The sequence below is a fragment of the Gallinula chloropus genome (assembly GCF_964237585.1).
Source record: "Gallinula chloropus genome assembly, chromosome: Z".
Classification (NCBI taxonomy): Eukaryota; Metazoa; Chordata; class Aves; order Gruiformes; family Rallidae; genus Gallinula; species Gallinula chloropus.
Window position 1 is genome coordinate 57072062 of NC_140089.1, and position 15966 is coordinate 57088027.

General features: G+C 42.7%; 1 protein-coding gene across 1 annotated transcript in view; it reads right to left on the bottom strand.

The window, feature by feature from the left end:
* Positions 1–2994, bottom strand: part of LOC311203711 (uncharacterized protein) — a gene marked incomplete at both ends in the record, with an annotated part of 28258 nt that extends 25264 nt beyond the window's left edge. The window contains 3 exon segments of the mRNA XM_084278468.1: positions 198–318; positions 1134–1308; positions 2780–2994. Coding sequence (XP_084134594.1) covers positions 198–318; positions 1134–1308; positions 2780–2994 — 511 coding nt within the window.
* Positions 2995–15966: the final 12972 nt, after the last annotated feature.

Sequence of the window (15966 nt, forward strand, 5' to 3'; positions counted from 1 at the left end):
TGAGGCATGTGCACTCTTCTTGGGGCAGATGGTTTCCTAGTTTTCACCTCCCAGAGCAGCAGAAGCATAAATCAGCTGGTGATATGGCCTTCAGCGTGGTCTGCTTTTTATTAAGTTTCTTTCTTCTTCTCTACTTCCAAAACTCAAATTCATTTTATGATTAGGGAAAAAGGAAATTAATCTGAAGGGATGCTTACCTGCTTTGCAGGCACAAGAAACATCTACTGGTGAACAGATGGCTTCGTTTTTGCAGTTGCATACAGATGAACAGTTTATTCCATACGTCCCCAGAAGACAGGCAGTACCACAAGCAGCACCCTGAATGACACAAAAACAGAGTCTAAAAACTATTCAGACAATAGAACCAGTACATTCTGTAGACTGACTCAGGTGCTACAAAAGCCAGAGAACATGCCTGTTCCAGGCTGTCACTAAGGTATCTGAAATTTCATGGCGAGGGACTCCTTCATGCTCTTTAAGTCCACAGTAAGCATTACTTTCCTGTTAGTTGTTGGGAGAGCTCAGGTCACACAGCAAACACCACTTGGTTAGATCAATGGACAGTATCTTAAGTAATAAGGAAGCCCTTCACGAAACCAAATCTCGGTAAGACAGCAGGTTCATGGAACGTGGATGTCTACGGTATTTTTAGGAATTAATTTGACTGAAGTTTTCACAGTTGTTGTTCCTACAACAGTCACCCTGTAAATATCCAAAGCACAGGTAACCGCAAATGCATGTAAAAGCTGCAGAATAATCCATCCTGAACTGCAAAAACAAGTGTCTTGCTCTAGATTTTCTCTGAATGGAACATCAGGAGCTTCTGCAGCAAGATAATGATTGAAACCATCATTCCTCCCTTTATTTACACCTCACAAGCACATCCTCCTACTTATCACTGTCTTACAAAGTCACTATCTTTTCTTTCCTGAAATGCCTTCACTTCAGTGCTGAGAACCAATCACATTTTTGCCTCAGAATCTTAGACAACGCCCAGTATTATTTATGTACCTAAATACCGTTACCTTTCTTTTCCTGTGGTGGAGAAAGGACACTCGGGCACCATGAAGAACTTGGCACTCAACTAAAGCCAATGGAGTTGAAAATGTACTGCGAAAGAGAGACTTATTTACCTCAAATCCGGGGGCACAGGTGCATTTTCCAGTCACACTATTGCAGTCAGCACCATTTTGGCAGCTGCGGATCTGCTGACATGACTCGCCATAGAATCCTGGAGAACACGTCTCGTTGCAGTAGAGCCCCGACCAGCCAGGCTTGCAGGAGCATTCCCCAGACACAGGGTGACAGCTGCCAGGAGGGGATGGAAGGATAAGTAATTCAGGACTAAAAATGACAATCTACAACTGAACAGTTCTTGAGATCTAAATTAGAACGTATTTATAAAACTACTAGTACTGGCATTTTAAGACATACATCACTGTCCTGTAAATAGATGTAGGAAGCTGTAATACTTTTGAAGGATTTTGATGGGTTTTCATGAAGTCAGACTAATTGGCAGTAAGATTTATACATTAAGAAAGGGAGCCTATATATATATGTATGCACATATCCCTCAGAGAAAGCAAGAGACAAAAGAAAGGCCACCAGAACGTGTCCTGAAAAAACCCTAATCCCAGCCTAACTATACCAAATTAGTTGGTGATGCAGAATGACCTCCCACAGTCTTATTTACAAATGTGAAGCAGGGGTGGAAGATCACCAGAAAGAGCTTACAAGACAAAAGGAAAAACCCTTGTAGAAAAGTACGTAGCTACAGTGTGCTCTTTTTACACCAGGTGTCACGTGAGTAAAGACATGCCAAAACCAGCCTGAAATGCTACAATTCCTACATTTTGTACATTCCTGTACAAAACAAGGCGCTAATGTTGACAAAGGCAGACAGAGGCCTTTTTTGCTTCTTCCTGCAAACTGCATCTTCAGAATGACAAGTTTCTGTAAACCCCCCAACCTGTGATGGGAAGTGGCAGGGACGTATGGATCTGCTCATACCAGGTCACAGCGCTGTTGCTGTACCCCACTGAGGAAACGGGGTTTATGTGGCCTTAGTCTCAGCCAGCCAGTGCTCACTCTCTCTTTTCTCTTGACTGTTGAGTACCAAGGGAAAAATGGATACTTTCACCTGGTCACGGAGAACAGAGGGCTGGGTTCAATACACACTCCAGCTCAAATCCTTGCATATCTACCAAAAGAGGTAATGGACAAGAACCATTTCTGAAAAAACTCTTTGCATAAGAGGCTTGTTACCTGCTGGTGCTCTCTGGACCCCTGGAAAATAATAGAACCTCCCAGGTATACCTATATCTAACCCTTCACGAAGCATAGAGGCTGACAAGCACGAGGATTGGCTGGAGCTGCCATCAACTGACCACATATACTGATTTCAGTTATTTTGCACTTACAGCACACCAGAACGTGCAAGGGATATATGATCTATCCTGCCTACACACAGTGAGCAATGTAATGATCTACCCACCTGGTAAACAGAGACAAAGGTCCCACTTTGTCATAATATTTATTTGGCGGGTAAGCAACCAAATAAATACAGCAATGAATATTAAGATCACATATAGCTGCAAGCACTGTAATTCAGAAGCTCTTTTGGGCTGAGAGTTTCCTGATCCAGTTAGGGAATACCAGATTCTCTCACAAGTCCTTCGCTGCTTCAGATTGCATGAAAGTACTAGAAAAATCAGGAAATCTTTCTTTTCAGATTTCTATCTTCTCTACAGAAGAACAGGTTCAAGGGTGTAAAGCCTACCTCCAGGTAGTGGGCCTGTGCCAGGGACATCTTTTATCACACTTGAGACCATAAATTCCTTCAGGACAAAGCCTTGTTTCACACTGCTCTCCAGTGTATCCTGCTTCACAGAGACAGGCACCACCAATATGGTAGCATTTCCCACCATTCATACACTTGCAGGGCTCAGCACACTGCACCCCGTACGTCCCCACTGGACACTCCTCTTGGCACATATGAGAAAAACAAAGAAAAAAGTGGGTTAGTTCCCATCAAATACAGCTTTGGGACATTCCAGGGAAATCGAGTTTATGAGCAATCTCTATACGGCTCTAAAAAGCCTCTGAAGTGGAGCAGTGATTTATAGAAATTCATGTTTCAAGTACTTTATGTCAGAATTTGTAACTTTTAGAAGTAAACTGGATTCTCCACTTAGCAATAGCGTGAACAGCCAGCAGATTTCTGTGCCCCTGTAGATGCTCAGGGCCTGGCAGTCCTCTGGCAATCACGCTCAGCAGTCTCTGATGAGAACCTTTTCTAACTGTGTTTTCCAAACACACTATGTTTGACACAAGGCACGGAAAAATGTAATAGAAGTCACAAGAGCCTTCTGACTGAGGTCAAAGGGGTATATGTGTTCATATCATGCCGAGTTGTACCCCGTTTTGTGAATCATGCGGGTGCTAATTACAAGGCCTCACCAAGTCTCTGAACCATGAGGAAAAACACGTCTTTATGGTGACGGTGAATGAAAGGTGGGTAAGGAAGTTTCACACCACCGATCGGCTACATCTGACTGTAATAAAAAAGGCACGCTTGATGTGCTGGGTGTACGTGCTGGTGTTTTAGGCCTGGCACCCTGTTCTGACCAGAACTGAAATGAACACCTTGACTCTGCGTGTGATTAGCTCTTTTCACACCAGGGGGTTTTTGATCATGGGATGGTTTATTTGGCACTGGGATTCCTGGCGGCAGATGGGGTCCACCTGTCCCAAAGGGGAACAAGGATCCTAGCCCAGCAGTTGGCAGGGCTTGTGGAGTGGGCTTTAAACTAGGTCTGAAGGGGGAAGGGAATAAAACCAGGCTAGCGGGAAAAGAGTGTCAGAGTCAGGGGTGGGAGTCTACTGTGGACTGCCCAGCCAGAACAACAACAACATTGATGAGTTATTCTTCAAGGGACTAAGAGCCACCTCTAGATCCCCTGTCCGTGTCCTTACGGGGGTTTCAACTGGCCAGATGTTAGCTGGGAACACCACCACAGCTAATACAAACAGGTCCAGGAGAGTCCGAAAGCAACTGGATGGTAACTTCCTTGTTCAGGTATTGAGGGAGCCAACGAAGAAAGGTGCCCTCCTAGATCTCTTGCTCATCCACAAAGAAGGACTTGGGGGGAAGTAGAAGTAGGTGGACTTCTTGGCCACAGAGTAGTGGAATTCAAAATCTTTGTTGAAAGAAGGGAAACTGCCTCCAAAACTTCAACACTAGATACAGGGAGAGCAGATTTTGGACTGCTCAGGAAAGTAGCTGGTAAGGTCCCCTGGGAAACTGCTTTTGAAAGTCCATCAATGCTGGCCACTTTTTAAGTACCACCTCCTAAAAGCACAGGAATAGGCAACTCCAAAACATTAGAAATCAAGCAGGTGGGGCAGGAGGCTGAGCAGGGATGTTCCTCTAGAGCTCAGCAGAAAAAGAAAGTGGAAGCAAGATCAGGAAATGTGCGGGGATTACGGGGACACTCTTCACCTTTGCAGGGAGAAAATGTGTGTGGCCAAAGCTTAGAGAGAGCCGAGGCTGGACAATACTGTGGTAGACAGTCTGGGGTCTTCAAATACAGTAACAACAAGAGGAGGACCAGAGAGAACGTTGGTCTGTTGCTAGATGAGAACGGTCACATTACTAACAGGGACACAGAGAAAGAAAAGGAGTTTAACACCTTCACTGCCTCTGTCTTCAACAGAGTCGATGGGCTTTGGGACTCCAGATGCCTCAAGTTGGAGGCCCATGACTGCAGTAAACTCCTAGCGAATTCTGACCATTCAGTGACGTGCTCTGACCTGGCTGGCCCTGTGTGGAGCCAGGACTTGGAGTTGATGATCTTCATGGGTCCCTTCCAACTCAGGATATTGTATGATTCTGTGAGTAGTTTTTGCATAAGAACTTGGTTTTGGACTGGTTTTATAGAAGCCTAAATATCTTGCATTCAAGAAAAACCCACTCTGATTCTGGAAGAGACAGGCATAATGGGAATAAGGGTAACAACTGCTGCCCAATGACTCACTGCCACACCATGCACAACTCAACTGAAAAATGTACCAGCAACACCAGGAAAATTTAACTCTGAAAAGTATGAAAGCAAGCAGTGTTTTTCTGTTGAAGTATATACAAGCACAGTTCTCTTTCTACAGGAGAGTAGAATTTGATCTAATGCAAGTTAAAAGGCTTGCAGTTGTACTGCATGCTGTCTGTTTGCTGGTGGTTAACAACATAAATATGAAGGCTCTATGAGCTTTATTAAAGACTGAGTGGCAAGATCTCAAAATAGACACTTGTTCCTAAATGACGTGCCAGATACTTTGCTCAATTGCTAACGTGCTCACACAGACACCTCACTGGTGATGCCATTTTGTTGGCATTAGATGACACTCAAACACATCTGGGAAGTAAGCTAAAGAAAGGAAAATGAGCCTTTGGACGGGTAAGAGTGCTTACTGCACCTCCTAGGTGCACTTGCTTAGTGCATTACTTGAGCTACAAGACCTCCTTCTGCACCTAAGGAAGAGTGAGGATTCTTATCTATCTAAACATTTGTGAGTCATGGAATCAGATTGATGACAACAATTCAATAATTAAAGCTGTACTTCCTTTTCTGAGGGAGTACTTTGAGGTTATTTTTTCCTTGGTTAACTTCTTCTTGGAATATTTCTTCTTCTTTAACAAGAATTAAAATCAGCGGCTCAAGTGCCATGTACTGCAGAATGAAGACTCCCAAGGAAGAACTGCTTTTCTACAAAGGCCTGAAAATTTTTAGACAATGCATGACTCAAAAATATTTTTGATCCTCATTTTATAAACTAAGAAATTCAAGTGTAGCTACTACCAGTAAGAGCTGACATCATAAATTAAATCTTAAATCCTAAGTCTTAATCCAACATTAATAAGAAAACAGAAAACTCGCCTGCTGAACATATTGCAAAGGCACTGGTGTTGCTTGGGTAAAAGCTTCCAGATGAATTCCATGAATTGGATCCTCGATAATCAGACATCCAATGTCAAACCACCTGCAATGACAGCCAAGTTAGAGTCTGTTGAAAAGCAACATGTTAGCCCTTGAATGATGACCGTTTTACAACCTCTAATACAACTGTAGTTAAAAATGTAACAATGACTTACATCAAGGCATCCCAGCATTTTTCAAATCAAATTTGCATGTATCAACTCATGTATATATAAAAAACTGAAGTGCCTGTGTTCCCTTGTAAAAAATTCTACGGCTCCGGTTGTTTCATGTATTTTATATGTGTCTACATATAAATGACATTTTATTCTTTAAAGCACTGGAAGCAAGACCCTTTGAGTCAATGAGAAACAACCCTCTCCCCACCTCAGGGATATATTTCAAGTTCTCACTTGTCAGGAAGCAATTCCTCAATGAAGTTTTCTACCGATACAGCAGGCTGTTTTTCATGGATTACTCCAGTCCGGCGCAAGCTGTCTATTCTTTCTTGGGCTCCCTACATGGGAACATGATCTGTTAGACAACATTCTCTTTCAATCACATCATACAACACTCAGAGATGAGTGCAAAAAACCCCTGTGGAGCAGAATTTTCAAGTTAAACAGAAAACAGCGATTTAAAAAAATTACTCTTTTTATTCAACAGTAGAAAAACCAAAAAAGTCATGAAAAAGCACCATAGCCTTTCCCAAACAGGAATCTCAAACAGTAACACAAGCTATGATAAAACTCATGTTTGAAAAGCTGCACAATGCATTCCTACATACTAAATCTAAGAATGGAGCTGTTCAGGAAGATCCTTGGCAAGTGTTGATCAACCTGTCTTTCACCTACAGAATTAGTTGGGAGACAACCCAGTCTCAAAGGCTCTCTTAACTTCTGATTACATTTTTCCTATTCAATTTCTCATGTTTAGTTTTCATCCCAAAGTACTGTGCTAGTGACAGACTAAGAACAAATGCCTGATACACTTTCAAACTACAGTCATATCACAATGCATGCCAGATGTGATGGCAATCAACTGCTTTAGAAGAAAACGGACATAAATGTTCTTCACTGCTGTGACCGCGTTTGCACAAGAACCCCAAAGGCTATTCCAACAAGCAGCTTCAGAATGATCTAGTTACACCAAAAACAAGAAAAGGAGAAGTCTCCCAATGCCACAGACTGACATTCCCCTTAGGGAAAATCAGATTTTTCTGGGTCAATGCCCCATCCCTGGAAGTGCTTAAGGTCAGGCTCGATGTGGCTTTGAGCAGTGTGGTCTAGTGCAGAGAGTTTCAGCCCCCTCTGCTGAGGACAATTTGTAAGGTCACTTCCAAACCAAACCACTCTCTCATCCTACGTTTCCATTGCCCTTCTCTGTGCTGGAGGTACTTTACTACTTACTTTTAAACCTGCAGCGTAGCCCACAGGTTGTACTTTAGTAAAACACAAAATTGTGACTACCACAATGCTGCTCCTTCCTATTCATTTTAAAGCTCTAACTGAGATACTATGCTTTTCATTCCAGGCTCAATGCTCAGCAATACTTCACAAAATCACAGAATCATACGACTGGAAGAGACCTTTGTAGATCATCAACCCTTTCAGTAAACATTTCTTTCTAATATCCAATCTAAACCTCTGCTGGCGCAGCTTTGTGCCATTTCCCCTTCTCCTATCTCCTCTCACCTGGCTGAAGAGACCATTGCCCACCTCCCCACAACCTCCCTTCCTGTAGTTGAGACTTTATTAGACTGTTTTAGCCTTTTCAATGTTCTTCCCAAGTGTTTCAGGAACTGCTTCAAGTTTGCTGAGCTTCCTAAAATAGTATAAATACTGTTGGGCTAGAAAAGCAGAACAGCTGAAAGTCAGAAGAAAGCCTCAAAAGCGATGTAAACACCGTTGTGAGCACGCTTACCTTTCGGCTTGTCGACCCTCAATGCGATACCTTACACACCGGGATTTAATCACCAGATCCAACAGAACACATACAGCATATTTTAAACTCAATTCCATATCACTCCCTCAAACAGAGAAACAGGGAGGGAAAAAAGTATGTGACTTCCAGATTACAGACAAGGACTTGTCACCGTTTTGTTCTCTGTAACTTGCTCATCTCTCACAACCTGAACTGAAGGGTATTACTATGCTACTACCTAAACTACAGCAGAATACACAAGTAAATGAACCTTAAGACGCACATAAAAAAATCAGCCTGCAGAGTGAGAGTCTCACTGGACAACGCACCTGAGAAATCACCACGTAACTGTGACAGAATTAACACACTCTCCAGATAAACTTCAAGTGCTGTTACATTAATCTAACATTCTATGCATTACTTAATGGTTTGTCACAAATACTTACTGATATATGGAACCATGCCAGGGTCCAGCGGTGTAATCATGGTCTCCACTGAATGTTTGGGTTTATCAAGAACAGACTTCACCATGGGATTCTCAGCTACACCCTAAACATAAGCAAACAGACTTCCATATTATTTTCTCGTTTTTCCCCAAGAAACTCACAATAGCACAGTTAAAACCCAACCAAACAAAACCCAAGTATTAAGCTGCTTCGTGGTCTTCTTACCACATTTACACTTTGTAATGCCTGGTGCATCTCACTCGCCAGCACAAATGCTGCAAGACGTGACTAGGAGTGCATGACTTTTCGGATACAGCAAAGGCCAAATATCATCACCGCCATCCTCTCACGCACCAATGCAGAAACAGGCCTGCCAGTGATGGTGGGCAACACACTTGATTTCCTCCTATTCTGGGACGGGAAGTCTTGAACATTTAACAAATACTAATTACAGCTATCATCAGACTCGGTAGCTAGACTCAAACTGTGACAACTCCAACTGAAGAGCCTCTTTTTTATGACCTTACAGACAAGAGGACCTATTTTTGAATGGCCCATTACTAACAAATATTTTTACAGCTGAAATTGAGCTGAAATTCCTCAATTTATAAGTAGATTCTAAACAACGCTGAAAAAACGCTCTATCTTCTCCAGCCAAATCCCAGGTGGAGCTGCTGACAGACCTAAAAGTTCATTAAATGTAAGCACAAACACTGACAGGGTCTTGCTGGCCTATTATCTACCTTGAGGGACATCTAAAAGAATGGTGTTGGATTTCTGAAGAACAGCAGAGCAAAAAAGGTAGTTCAATCGATTTCAAGAGCAGAAACAGAGATAACTGCAGCACTGCCGTGTATGCACTTCAACAGAGAATCCAGCTTGCATTTCTGCAACAACTGACAGTTAAGCCTCACAGATTCTGTCTGATGTTTAAAAACCTGACTCTGACGTGTGCTTCCACACATCCAACACTTGACAGCTTCAGTACAACTAATGATTCCTCATTCTTCCACCTAGGAAATTCTCAGAGGTCATGGAAAACACAGAGCACGTACAACATTTAATACTCCAATCAAAGAATCTACATTTGGGTTGAAGTCAATCATACACATTCTCCAGAAACAGACATAGGTCACTTGCTGGATCCTACTGGTATACAGGCAACAATAACGTGGATGAGATTGGCTTTTCAACTAATTCACTACTGCCCTTTCAAACGGGCTACAAAATCATGTCACAAGGAAAACCTTCTCTTCTGGAACACTACCTTCTATCGCAAAAAAGCAAGAGGAATATGGTGACTGGAAGACATTTCTACTTGAAGACCAAAGAAGCTGTCTTTTTATGATTATAAGACACGTGCCCTAGAAAAAAGCAGCACGACAACTCTGCTCTCACCATACTGATGGACGATTAATCTTGCTCTTTAAGACTGTAGCACTGTCAAGATCACTGGAGTAAAGGGGGGCTCCCTCTGCCACATCACACACAACTCATTCTTCCAGATTTTCTTCTTCAAAAGGCTTTGAAAGCCCCTCCAAAAGTCTCCAGTCCCACTGGGACGTCAATCTTGATTCTTCCTTCCGATTTACTATCGCACAGTACAGATAGTAGTGTTGCTCCTGAAGGCAGCTCAGAGCTCACACACAGTCCCTGCATCTTTCTGCCACAGCCTTCACGACGCTACTCAGATGTAGCATGTCACAGCTCCAAAAAGGTTACAGGCTCATGAGATGCTGTCAGTTGTTGCTGCTTTTTTCCTCTCTACGATCAGATCGCACCACAAGGATTATCTGTTCTGCATTATACACTCCGTGCCCTCTAGCGGAATAGAAAAATCCTACAAAATACCACAGACACCTCTTAAGAAACCCCTCCTCAGTGGAAGAAACACTTATTTGCCTCTCCCTGAGGAGACTTGTTTGGTTTAGAACAGGAAGGACTTGCATCCCCTAAAAAACCAATTCAGTTCATTAGGAAATGATAAAAAAAACCAGGATGTACAAAGAATCAAAGAGGTTCTGACATTTCCCATGATTTAAGGGCATGTGACAAAACCTCTAAGGTAGAAGGATCTCCCTGTCACGAGCACCTAGACGCCTGCATTTATGTAGTCATTCCTCTTCTGGAAAGGAAAGAAGCACAGTTTCAGCAAACGCGCCTATTAAAAACAGCCACCTGCAACTGAGCACAGAGGAAAGACAGGACCTAGAGCAACATGCACTTGAAAGTTGTATCTTGTTAGAGACAACAAAAAATGGTAGTTCCTCCTGAAAGGTAACATACAAAACCACAGAGCTTTATAAACCCCCACAGCCCTCCAGCAGGTGTTCCACCTTGGGCAGTAGCTACTCTGGGGTCTTCAAGCTCCTCAGGAAAAGTGATTGCAGAACCAGTTCCAGGAGCCAAAGGGGAAGAGAAAGTTGCTTGCTGAGTAATAGGATCTGCGAAGACACCTAGGAAGAGGGAAAAACAAGACACAAGTACTGCGTTTCATTTCTTATGCCGTAGCAACATGCAATTGTTTTACAGGAAAATGAACAGGAAGAATAGAATAATACTGGGCTGATTCCTTTCATTTCTTGAAGGCCCCAGAACAATCCTGCTTGTTAGAGTTTAGCAGAGGCAACTACTGTGAATGAGTTCAACAATATCTGCTCATAGAACTGAGCCTACCTGCACCTGATGTGTAAAATTAAACAAAGACATGTTAGCTTAAGAGTGGTGCTTTTTATTGTCTTCAAATTTCCATAGGTCTTTGAACAGACTGCTTAAAAGACATGTCACAAACAATGGTTAAAGCCTGACTCAACTGCAGCTGAAGAGCTAAGTTTCCATTAGGCTAGTAGAAAATCACCTCAGTTCAGCAACTACAGCACTCGCTTGCATGGCAGGCAAGTATTTTTCACTGTCCTGATGCAATTTAGTAGCCAGAAGCAAGAAAAGAGAAGCTACTCTCATGTGACGGACGACTTCTTACAGATAGCGAGCTTCTCAGAACAAAAACTTGCCCATTAGGAGATTACAGCCTGAGATACCTTACCATTCCGTGGAAATACAATGGCTGAAATTGCCTCTGAGCTGAACAGCAGCAACACAGAAATAAATGGTCAGCTGGGCTTTCCTGGGCACATTTTAAAATACTGCTCTCAAACACTTTTCTGTGAGCCTGAGTGCTAGCAGAACTCTGTGGAAGAGGACTCTTGTCCTACACCGTGATCGTACTTCAAAGGCCATTCTCCATTCCTCTGAGCGCAGCTACTCAGTAATTAAGTGTCACAAGAATAATAAAGAAGCTGAACTTGTGGGACTCTAGCAGACTGCTGAAGTAGCCACCCAGGAGACCCCTCATCCTGTCTCACAAGCACAAAGGTCTATATACAAAAAGTTACCTGTGACGGGAGGTGCAGAGAATGATGGCATCAGTGGGCTCTGTGGTGCTCGACCAGCGTGGCCTCTGGTGATATCATACGTTGAAGACATGGAAAATCCTGAAATCGGGGGACCAGCAGGAGGTGCAGGAAGACCAGAGCCAGCAGTAGAGCTTAATGAAGGAGCTGTAGAGAACTGCGACACAGAGGTACTAAAAGACGAAGGGGCAACTGGAGGTCGGGCTGGAGTTAGAGGTGGCGCCATAGTAGAAACTGTTGCAGATGGCACAAGTGGAAAAGAAGATGAAGTCATCATAGGAGGAGGAAGTGGAGATGCTCCAGCTGCCAGAGGTGCTGAGCATTCAGGAGAAGATGACAGGCTTGGTGTAGCAAGGGGACTGGACAAAGCTAGGGGAAAAAAAGACAAATGGAATTTTAGAAACACCGAGCCTTCATCTCAGAGATTCAGGTATGTAATTGTTCAGCTAGTTTACAAGTAAGTTTTGACCAAGTCTGCTTTTCTCCTTTCAAAGGAAAAAAGTTTAGTTCTGCTTGAGTTTGCAACCACCACCAATTGCCCTCAATTTCTGGAGATAGTAGCCTGGAATCTCTTTTCTTCTCTGACCCTATCTGTCACAGCTAAAAAGACGAGTCAACATTTGACTACCCATTTTGTAGCAGATGAAGTGGGCCTCAGAAATTTCCAGCTAGCACGCTTCTTCCTGCTTCATCCACAGGAATAACAAAGATGCAGGAAGTGTCCCTCTTTAGATTAAGAAATGCACTCAGGGGACCTGTGAGGCTGGGACTTACTGCAGAGGTACAGGTCTATGAGATGGGCTGAGCACCAGGCAGCCCTCTCTTCTTTGGCACCCAGCTACTCAGGCTCCTAAACCCTCTGCTTTCTGTGTTTCAGTCTGGCCCCCAGCTGATCCTTGGATAAGCCAATTTTGTTCTCTAAACCAAATTTAGACAGAAAATTAAGCCAGAGAAACAGAAAACACTGGTTTTTACAGCACTAAGCTGTTGGATCAGCTCAGATGTGAAACTGCACTCAGCCTAAACATTGATGACAGTCAAGTGACGTGCCAAGTTACCGTAAGGAGGTCGTTTCCAAACTTTATCACGCACACCAGTCAATAAAAAATGGAACATGCACACCCCCAACATAGCTACAAAATACTTACATGGGCCACTGTCCTAGTATATTCCATAGATTTTAAAACATACAGAACAGAAATATTAAAAGGATGAGATAAAGATCAAGAAACTCTTCTGCTCCCACTGAAAATTAGTATTTTAATAGTATATTCATAAAACAATATGTTATGTTATTAACGGTTAGCACACTATAGAATACCATTAATAATATTGTAGTGTGAGCAATGTCACTACAGAAGCCTCATCATTTTTACAATCTTGGGTTATCATCAGCAATTTGGAGGTCTGGTTCTATATTCCAATCATGGCTTTAATGGTTGTCACACCTGGAAAAGATGCCTTACAAAGACACACAGACCCAAATGAAAAGGTGTTGCTGGATGTGCTTACAAAACCATGCTATTTGTTTTCGTCTCCCAGCCATCAAGTATATGAAGGCTTATCTTGAAATTCAGGTAGCAAATGTTCATCTTCCTTGATGTCATTCAATTCTTCTGGAAAAATCATCAGAAGGTGTTGCACTTTGGTATTCCTAACAAATGGGCTCAAAATCCACCCAAACTAATTCATCTGGAAGATTTCTACATAGCTCAGGAAATTCTCTTTGCCAATTTACATGTACAGAGTGGAAAGGTTTTTTTGTGTGACACTTGCAATGATTTTGGCAACAGGAATGCATTGACAACGTAAACACTTTCAAATACCACTTTTCAAAACACCTTCTCAAACGCATGACTTTCTTACAAAGAAGTAGATCACTCCTCCTTAAAACACCACCTTTATCTTGAAGGGACAAACTGTAAGTGTGTTTTGGGGTTTTTTTAAATAACTACTGGGTAGCACACTGCTGATGGCCACTTGTCATCACAGAAAATGTCAGCGAGTCTGCAAGTCTGTTTTGGTACAAGAAGAAAGCTGAAGCCATATTTAAATCCCTTGCCACAAGACAACCAGCAAACCTCTGTGCGATGCACAAAAGTTTCACGGTCACTTCCTCTACCATTACAAGGTGCAGCTAAAAACAACCCCTACTATTTAAAGAGAACTTCTATAAAATTAACCACACTGCTGGCATCCTGTAGCCCTTTGTGCACCAGCTCCACTTTCACTGCTGCAGTAACTTGCCTATGAATGAGGCGGTCAATAAATGTCATGGGTGGAAATAGATCGGTAACCTTATTCGAGAATCCATTTTTAGCCTAGTCAAAGCAATCACTCCATCAATGGTTACTCTGAGGCAGTCTTAATAAAAACATGGCTTTTATTAAAGAAATCATTCACTGTTGAGGATGCAGCTTCTCCAGCACAGCCCTCCTTCAGCATTTGACAATAAAGTTGTTCTTTCTGTATTTCATTACTGAAACAGAATTTAGCAAAAACCATAAGCAGAAACACGTTAGGAACATCTGTACAGCAAACCTTCCATACTGTGATCTGTTCTCATGCTTGTTTCTTATAATCATCAGCAATGTTTTCTATGTCTCCTTCCAACAGAATTTCCTGACAAATCCATTTGTCAACATATTGTTTGCATTTAATATTACAGACATTTTTACCACGTCTCTGGTGGTTTCTGAAATATATGCCAAGAAGTATCTTCAATATGAGTAAAGCTTGATTTTTCTTCTTTTTTTAGATAAAACTATTATAAAGGAATGCTCTGGTATTTTCTTCCTGCACCCAATGGATCGCCCAGCACATCCTCCTGGGGCTAAGAGCGCTCCACTCGGGAGTCCACGGCACTAGTGTGACTCAAGGTAATGTTACCAGATGTGTCAGAAAACTGAGCATTCGGTAGTCAAGCACATGGGGTTCAGACTCTGGAAAAATCAGATTCAGTGCTCTGATTACCACCCACAACAGTAAAATCCAAGTGATCGTCCACGTTTCTCACTATCCCCCACAAGACTGTAGACTTGTTTGAACTCCCTTCTGTGCTGCTCATCTCACTGTGCACTGTACTGGCCAGTATTCCCTGTCCCCACGTCCTTAAAAACCCTAAGTGCATCCACATGACTTCATCAAAAAGTTTCAAGAATAATAAAAACATTTACACTACTCTCTGTCAGATGTATGCCATACTGCCATGAGAAAGAAACAAATTCTTCCCATCAGCCTGGAGAAGAGCTCTCTAGGTTGATCCCAACACCTCTGGATGAACTGCTGTGCTTTAAAAAGACATGAATAAATATCACTGAGTTTCTGAGGAAGTTTCTGTACCTAATGACCTACCTGTAGCAGCAGTGGTAGCAGCTGTAGTCTCCCCTGCTGTGTTTGGTGGGGGTGTACCGGGTGGAGTTGTCTCTATTCCACTCTCTTCCACCATTTTCCTTCAGCTACAGAAAGCTGTAAGACAAAAAGAAAGGAAAATAAAGAAAAAGCTTATCTTGAGAAATAGGGATAGTGTTTGCTGCAATACTGAGCTGTAGTAACTCCAAGAAGGACCTGTTCTTTTCAGAGCTGATGCATGACAGGATGCAAAAGGTGGCAAGAAGCGAGACAGAGAACGAAGTCTCCCCCTTCTGCCCGTAAAGAACCACAACTACCCCTGAAGTTGGAGCCCTCTCCAGCTTAAGCACTGCCCCAGATGCTCTCGACCCACCATCAAACTGACTGCAAGCACTTTCTCCAACACCAGGCATAGTGGCAGAGCTTGCAAGGGCCTAGGGCTCCAGACTCCGTGACCTGAACTCTATGACCCTGTCTGCTTAAAGGAGAAGCTAAAGAAACCTCCAGACACGCCACAAGAAACCAGGGAAATTTACTTCCAACCTACCTAGAAGTACAATGACATTCATTTACACTGAACAAGTTCTCCACTGCACACAATTCCTGTAAAATCCAGGTCTCGTACTGCTCTGGTGAGTATCAGAAGTGACAGTAATTGAAAACTTTGGCTTTTCTTTTGAAGGCCACATTACATTGAAAGTATCTTCCAGCATCTTTGACTACACCTGTACAGTGCACTACTTGTGGAAAAGTAAAGCGATGTGCTTATTTAAAACCCCCTAAATTAAGAGAAAGGCCTCAGGAGATGAAAAGGAGAGGATGAAAGACTAAGATTAACACCTGGAGATTTTTGTTCTTCAGTGC